At 35.9% G+C, this 9,018-nt stretch overlaps 1 protein-coding gene across 1 annotated transcript; it reads right to left on the bottom strand.

The window, feature by feature from the left end:
* Positions 1-8,123: 8,123 nt before the first annotated feature.
* LOC113312912 (uncharacterized mitochondrial protein AtMg00810-like) lies at positions 8,124-8,582 on the bottom strand. Its single transcript, XM_026561644.1, has one exon. It carries the CDS (start codon positions 8,580-8,582, stop codon positions 8,124-8,126), a length of 459 nt encoding a protein of 152 aa, XP_026417429.1.
* Positions 8,583-9,018: the final 436 nt, after the last annotated feature.

The following is a 9,018-nucleotide window of genomic DNA, read 5'->3' as shown; positions in this document are numbered from 1 at the left end:
ACGGTTGAAAAAAAAACGTAACTGAAGAAAATTCTCAGATATAAGAACATACGGTTGGTAATTGAACTATTACCAACCGTAACAACATCAAAATCTCCAGTTATGGTTCGTAATTGAGTTAAAATCAACCTTAACTCACATAAACCCAGAAATTTGGATTTCAATTCTCATCTAAAACCCTAAGTTTTGATAGAAATTAAACTTAAATCGAACAAAATAAACTAAACCTTAACTGGGTTTTTCAAAACATACCTCATATAAGTCATTACACTACACTTGATTAATTTTCGAATCGCCGATTAATCGAAGACGATGAAATTTTCAGTTTTAATGGAGGTTACGGTTGATGGGAGGAGGAGAAGAGAAGAAGAAAGAAAACAGATTTTCAGTTTAGCTTTGATTTAGGTTAAAAAATGGGGTGGGCAATCTAGACAATTTACAATACCATTTGGACACCCCCTAACCAACTAGATATATATTATTATCATGGTTCAGCCCCTCTAATAATTCTTTCCGCCCCTATAACAGCTTACTTCTGAAAATACCCAAAATATATTGATGTTTCAAATCATGCGTCTTCTTACATCTTGTTTACACCGTTACCTTGGTTTTCTTTTTATAATAAATTTTTTTTTTATCACAACCTAAAAGAAAGTACGGCCTAACCTCGATAAATGAATGCTCATGGGGTTGTAAGAGTTTTCGTATAGCGAGGTTTTTTTTTTCTTAAGCATAGCGAGGTTATTTATCTGTCGATAAGCGAATATTTATTGATAAGTAAATATTTATTTAGAGAGCATTTTTAGTATTTTTGCATGGTATGTGATTTTGATGTTTCCGAACCAGAAGTTGGTTAATTATAACAATAAAAATAACATCTTTTGAACTATCGTAACGGGAATGACGTGGTATGAAATCACTTACAGATGAAGAGACATTTCAAGCACTGATAACAATAAAAATTGACTTGTTATAACATGAGCAAAATATTCGAAAATGAGAAAGTTGTAAGATATGATTGATTTAAGGATAAACATTACCAATGTATGAGAGCGTAGTGTCATTACAAGCACACGGGCCTTCTGCACACTTACACTTACTAAGATAGGTCAAGTCAACAGTCGTTGACTTGACAAACATATACACTGTCTAAAACACCCCCTCAAACTGATAAGGGCACGACATCAGTTTGAAAAAAAAAACAAAACAAAGAAAAACAACAGAAAAGCTGAAACAAGTGCAGAAGACTATGTAATGTCTTGAGAAGAAACAGAAGATAACTGTGAAGTAGATTGTAAATGAGTATCCACGAGAGTCTGCAATAATCTGGAAAATGTAGGAAAACACAACCCTTTGGTAAATATATCAGCAAGTTGATCTTCACTAGCAATGTGTTGAAGTTGAGGAAAACCTTGCTCCACTAGTAATCTGATTGTATGGTACTGGATCTCTATATGCTTTGTCCTGGCATGAAAAACAGGATTAGAAGCTAAAGCCAAGGCACTTGTATTATCACAACAAAGCAATGTAGGAGTATGAACTTGAATTTGTAATTCAGATAACAAATCCACAAGCCATTTAAGTTTTGCAGAAGCAACGGACATACACTTGTATTCAGCTTCAGCTAAAGACTTAGACACAGTAGGTTGCTTTTTAGAAGACCAAGAAATCAAATTACAACCCAAGAATACTGCAAACCCTGATGTTGACCTTCTTGTATCTGGGCATCCTGCCCAATCTGAGTTTGAATAGGACTTCAAAGAATATAAACTATCCTTCTTTAATGTAATACCAAAACCCAATGTACCCTTCAAATATCTCAATATCCTTTTTACTAGTTGAAAATGAACATTTGTGGGTGAGTGCATAAACTGAGAAACGTAATTTACACCGAAACAGATATCTGGTCTTGTGATAGTCAAGTACTGAAAACTGCCAACAATAGTTCTATACTCACTAGCATTATTTAACTTAGTTCCATCATGTATAGAGACTCTAGCTCCTTTGGTAACTAGGGTATCACAAGGTTTATTGTCAAGCATATGTGCCTTAGATAATAACTCTAAAGTATATTTTTTTTTGTGTCAGAACAATATTATCAGACCCTCTAACTGCTTCAATTCCCAAAAAATAACCCAAATGGCCCAATTCTTTCATAGCAAACTCTTTCTTAAGAGACACAATTAAAGTATCAATCATTGCAGATGAACTACCAGTCCACAATATGTCATCTGCATAAAGTAACAGAACCAGCATGCCATGTTGAGAAGAAAGAACAAACATTGAATTATCTGAAACTGCCTTATGAAAACCATAGCTGATTAAGAAAGAACTAAAACGATGAAACCAAGCTCGTGGAGCTTGTTTCAATCCATACAAACTCTTCTTCAAGTGACAAACATAATTAGGTGGATAATCTGGATTTATAAAGCCTTGTGGTTGAGTCATATACACATCTTCATCAAGATAACCATGTAAAAAAGCATTACTAACATCCATTTGTCTAATTTGCCAATCATAAGCTAAAGCCATGCATAAAACAACTCTTATTGTAGTACCCTTAACTACAGGACTAAAGGTTCCATTAAAATCCAATCCTTCATGTTGATCATATACTTTAGCAACTAAGCGGGACTTCAACCTATCAATAGTGCCATCTGGTTTTTGTTTAATCTTATACATCCACTTAGAACCTAAAATATTCATATGAGGTTCTGGTGCAACATAATCCCATGTATCATTATCTCTTAATGCAACATATTCCTCCTTCATTGACACTTGCCAATCAGGATTACTCATAGCTTGCTTGGAAGTCTTAGGCTCAGAACTTGTGGCTAATAAAGATGCATATGCAGAAGAAATGAGATATTTAACTGAAAGATGTGAAACATAATCTGGAAAGGTTTTAGGTTTGGAGATACCCTTCTGTGATCTAGTAACCATAGGAGGAAGTGAAGATGTGACAGGAGAAGAAATATCAATAGATAAAGAGGTGAAACAGAAGTAGAAGTGGGAGACTCAACATGAGAAATTGAAGGTGCTAAAAAATAAAATTGTGTTTCATCAAAAACCACATTTCTGGGAATATAATGCTTTTTAATAAGTGGATTATAGCATTTATTTCCTTTATGAAAAGGACTATAACCAAGAAAGACAGACACACTTCACAGTTTTGGGAGACAGCTTGTCAGACCTGGTATGTGCCAAATTAGGATAACACACAGTACCAAAAATTCTAAGAAATGAATAATCTGGAGTAGCTCCAAAAAATAGCTCAAAAGGTGTTTTAAAATTCAGAAGTTCGGTTGGTGTTCTGTTGATAAAATATGAGGCAGTTAAGAAGGCATCATACCAAAATTCTTTTGGACAAAAAGCATTAAACAACAAGGTATTACCCATTTCAGTAACGTGTTTGTGCTTTCTTTCAGCAAGACCATTCTGTTATGGGGTTTTAGGACAAGAAATTCTAAGAAGAATGCCACTTTGTTTAAGAACAACTTTAAAAGGACCCTGAACAAATTCTGCAACACCATCCACTTGAAAGGAAATTATTTTGGTAGAAAATTGATTTTCAACATGCTGTTTAAAATGAACAAAACACTGAGTGGCATCTGGTTTAAGTTCTATAGGATAAATCCAGTTAAATCTGTTATAGTCATCAATGAACACAATGTAGTATCTATAGCCTTTTAAAGAAAAAAGTATGGGACCCAAAACATCACAATGAATCAATGATAATGGTTTAGTTGCATGTGAAGGAGACAATTGAAAAAGCAATCTTGTGTTTTTAGCAAGCTGACATGGATGACACAAAGAAGTTGGAAGAGAAGTAGACAAACTAATGTGTTTCGATGTCTGTAATTTTTGAATAATGAGACTAGAGGGATGCCCTAGTCTACAATGCCACGCATGAGATGCAGTAGAAACAGAAGTAGTAAAAGAAACAATATGAAAGGGAGTTAAGGAAGAATGAGATAAAGGATACAAATTATTAACCACATTTCCATGAGCGAGCAAGACATGAGAACTTAAATCCCTAATTTCATAGCCATAAGGTAAAAGATTAAAGTAACAATGGTTATCTCTAGTGAACTTTGCAATAAAAACCAAATTATGCTTTATGTCTGGAACTAATAAAACATTATGTAACCTAAAACTAGTTTTAGGAGTTTGAATTGTAGATGAACCAGTAGAAGATATAACAAGAGACTTACCATTGACAACTTGTATTGAATCTTTGCCTTTGTAACTAGAAGTATGTTGAAGTAGATTGTCATTTCCAGTCATGTGTGCAGTAGCACCAGAGTCAGCTAGCCACTGAGGAGTCTCAGAAGTAGAAGGAGCAGAATAACTTTGCAGATTTATGTCTTCTTCTATGGAAGAAAAAGCTTGTTGTTGCTGACTAGTATTTGCTGAAGGAGGTGGATAATATCTGAAATGACACCTACTAGCATAGTAACCCTTTTTCCTACAGATTTGGTACTCAATCTGTGAATAATCCCTTCTCCCATTATTGCCAGAAGCTTCAGTAGAACCACTAGAACCACTTGAACCACTAGGCCTCAAATTCTGAGAATTACTATTCTTGTTATTGTTATTATGAAAACTTCCACTTCCTGAACCTCTACCCTTGCCTCTTCCTTGTCCATTAAAGTTGTTGGTATTAGAACTCCCATATCTTGAATAAAAAGCTGAAGAATTCTGAGCATCAAACATAGCTGTAGTATCCTGATGTTGATCAAGAAGCCATTGATCATGACTTAACAGTCTTGGTTTTAGCTCAACAAAAGTAAAGGGAATCTCTCTATTTTGAGCAGAGATGACAAAGTTATCAAATTCTCTTCCTAAGCCATTGAGCGCACACATGACTAGATCTGACTCAGAAACCTTCTCTCCAATAGCAGCCAAAGAGTCAGCAATTGTCTTAACACTTTGAAGATATACAAGAATTGTGTTATTACCCTTCTTACAACTATGTAATCGCTTTCTTAGTAAATTTTTACGTGCCATAAATTGACTCTTAAAACTAGTTTCAAGATAAGCCCAAATTTCATGAGTAGTTGACAATCCTAACACATCTCCAGCTATAGATGGTGACAAAGTAGCCTTCAGACAACTCATTACAAAAGAATATGCTTTCTTCCAATACATCCACTTAGGATTCAAAGAGGGAACATTATTTACAACAATTGTTTTATCTGGTTGAACAATTTCACCACTAACATACCCATACAGAGATGCCGAATATAGAATCGACTCAAATTGATCTTGCCATAAAAGAAAATTTGTAGAATCTAATTTTGATGAAACAAATTACCAATGTTTGAAAAGGGAATAGTGAAATTACCCTCATCAGCAGCGGAAGTAGAACCCATATTTCTTCTTCTTCTTGTGTAAACGATTACGAACATTAACAAAATCTTAGAAATAAGTATGGAGAAGAACCAAGAACCCTAAACTGTGTTCTTGAAAAATAAAGATTTTCAATCTGAATATATGAAGAAAAAAATATTGAGAAAAGATATTTAAGAGATTCAATGATTAAACTTGTTGCTTTAAAAGATTGTTTGCAGTGAAAAAAGATTTTAGAACCTCAGGATCAGACCGACTGATACCATGAGAAAGTTGTAAGATATTATCGATTCAAGGATAAAACATTACAAAGATAATCATTGGTATTTAATAAAACCAATGTATGAGAGTGTAGTGTCATTACAAGCACACATGCTTTCTGCACACTTACACTTACTAAGATAGGTCAATTCAACAGTCGTTGACTTGACAAACATATACACTGTCTAATAGAAAAGTTATGCATGTATTACAAAAAATTAAGGATGATATGCATTTTAATTTTAGGTGGCAGGAAATAACAATAAACTTTAGATTTATTTTTGAGAAAAACGAATACTTATACGAACATTTTAGATTGTACGAAATATTTTGGGGTCAGTTGGTTGGTAGGTGTAGTTAGAGAATAAGAGGTGATGATTTTATCTTTTGGAAGGTTCTTTTCATGCTACTCTCTGGCAAGTATGGAGAGAACGAAATGACATGATTTTCTCCGATAAAATCCAAACATCTTATATTTTTTGGACTTAGTGGAGGGCTACACGATCTTATCAGGTGGATTGTCTTGGGAATGATGTATGTTAATGATTCTGGAAGTGGATAAAGGTCGAAGATATGTCAACTTGTGGTGAAACCACGTATAGGTGTGTGGGTCAACAAAAATCAACCATCATGAGTATGGGATGGCATAGGTTTTGTTGAGGTATGGGTATTTATGAATCCATTTTGAGGTGACACGCGTTGTTATAACCATTCCCAATATGGTAAAATAAATGGGGTTCGATGTTCGGGATTAGGTAAAAAGTTTTTTCATCGTAGGCTTATCAAATATGGGACATAAATACTAATATGTATATATGGTTTTTGATCAAAATATTTATCTTTGCATAGGCTTCCCCAAATGGGGTTTGGTTGGTCAGGGATTTGCTAGGCTCTTTTCGTAAGAAGTTTCACGGTGGCTTGCACTTTTTCTTATTCTTAGATAGATTTCCGTAAACTTGTGGTTTGGTTTATCCCATCCACGGTATGAATTCTTTTGACCGATGAATCATGACCCATAAATAAATAAATCATAGTGATATAATTTATTGATTACTTACATGGTGTTGATGGTGGTTTTTAGACAAGGGGTAAAATCGTAAAATCTTACGCATAGCATGACGTCACCGGTGACGCTAAACACATTTATTAGAACATTTAATGCACTTATGTAAAAAATTACCAGGGTATCTTTTTTCAAATGCTAAACCAGGGTTTCGACACACAAAACCCTAAACCGCACAATCGCTGCGCATCATGGCAACTATGCCAAATCCAAAGCCGCACAATCGCTGCGCATCATGGAAACTATGCCAAAACCAAAGCCGCACAATCGCTGCGCATCATGGCAACCATGCCAAAACCAAATCCGCACAATCGCCACGCATCATGGCAACCATGCCAAAACCAAGCCGCACAATCGCTGCGCATCATGGCAACCATGCCAAAACCAAACCGCACAATCATTGCGCCGCACGCGCCATTGACAAATGCCAAGCGACGCTTGCGACCTAGCATGCCAAGTTGTGCAAACCTAGGGCCAAGCCATCACATGCGCTATTGGCACATGCCAAGCGACGCTTGCGACCTAGAATGCCAAGTCGTGCAAACCTAGGGCCAAGCCGCCACACGCGCCATTGGAACATGCCAAGCGACGCTTGCGACCTAGCATGCCAAGCCGTGCAAACCTAGGGCCAAGCTGCCACACGCGCCATTGGCACATGCCAAGCGATGCTTGCGACCTCGCATGCCAAGCCTTGCAAACCTAGGGCCAAGCCGCCACACGCAAACCTAACGGGAATGACGTGGTATGGAATCACTTACGGATGAAGAGACATTTCAAACACTGATAACAATAAAAATTGACTTGCTATAACATGAGAAAAATATTCGAAAAATGAGAAAGTTGTAAGATATTATTGATTCAAGGCCTAAAACATTACAAACATAATCATTGGTATTTAATACAACCAATGTATGAGAGTGTAGTGTCATTACAAGCACACAGGCCTTCTGCACACTTACACTTACTAAGATAGGTCAAGTCAACAATCATTGACTTGAGAAACATATACACTGTCTAATACACTCCCTCAAACTGATAAGGGCACAACATCAGTTTGGAAAAAAAAAAAAACAAAGAAAAACAACAGAAAAGCTGAAACAAGTGCAGAAGACTATGTAATGTCTTGAGAAGAAACAGAAGATAACTGTGAAGTAGATTGTAAATGAGTATCCACGAGAGTCTGCAATAATCTGGAAAATGTAGAAAAACACAATCCTTTGGTAAATATATCAGCAAGTTGATCTTCACTAGCAATGTGTTGAAGTTGCAGAAAACCTTGCTCCACTAGTTCTCTGATTGTATGGTACTGGATCTCTATATGCTTTGTCCTGGCATGAAAAACAGGATTAGAAGATAAAGCCAAGGCACTTGTATTATCTCAACAAAGCAATGTAGGAGTATGAACTTGAATTTGTAATTCGGATAACAAATCCACAAGCCATTTAAGTTATGCAGAAGCAACAGACATACACTTGTATTCAGCTTCAGCTGAAGACTTAGACACAGTAGTTTGCTTTTTAGAAGACCAAGAAATCAAATTACAACCCAAGAATACTGCAAACCCTGATGTTGACCTTCTTCTATTTGGGCATCCTGCCCAATCTGAGTCTGAATAGGCCTTCAAAGAATATAAACTATCCTTCTTTAATGTAATACCAAAACCCAATGTACCCTTCAAATATCTCAATATCCTTTTTACTAGTTGAAAATGAACATTTGTGGGTGAGTGCATAAACTGAGAAACGTAATTTACACCGAAACAGATATCTGGTCTTGTGATAGTCAAGTACTGCAAACTGCCAACAATAGTTCTATCCTCACTAGCATTATCTAACTTAGTTCCATCATGTATAGAGACTCTAGCTCCTTTGGTAACTTGGGTATCACAAGGTTTACTGTCAAGCATATGTGCCTTAGATAATAACTCTAAAGTATTTTTTTTTTTGTCAGAACAATATTATGAGACCCTCTAACTGCTTCAATTCCCAAAAAATAACCCAGTTGGCCCAATTCATTCATAGAAAACTCTTTCTTAAGAGACCATCATGAGTATGGGATGGCATAGGTTTTGTTGAGGTATGGGTATTTATGAATCCATTTTGAGGTGACACGCGTTGTTATAACCATTCCCAATATGGTAAAATAAATGGGGTTCGATGTTCGGGATTAGGTAAAAAGTTTTTTCATCGTAGGCTTATCAAATATGGGACATAAATACTAATATGTATATATGGTTTTTGATCAAAATATTTATCTTTGCATAGGCTTCCCCAAATGGGGTTTGGTTGGTCAGGGATTTGCTAGGCTCTTTTCGTAAGAAGTTTCACGGTGGCTTGCACTTT

Source organism: Papaver somniferum, chromosome 9, assembly GCF_003573695.1.
Source record: "Papaver somniferum cultivar HN1 chromosome 9, ASM357369v1, whole genome shotgun sequence".
In the NCBI taxonomy this organism is placed as follows: domain Eukaryota; kingdom Viridiplantae; phylum Streptophyta; class Magnoliopsida; order Ranunculales; family Papaveraceae; genus Papaver; species Papaver somniferum.
This window is presented reverse-complemented; position numbering and strand designations above follow the sequence as displayed.

What these genes read in the sequence shown, in the direction of transcription:
- LOC113312912 (XM_026561644.1), bottom strand. Translation starts at nt 8,582, where the DNA reads ATGCTTGACAGTAAACCTTGTGATACCCAAGTTACCAAAGGAGCTAGA.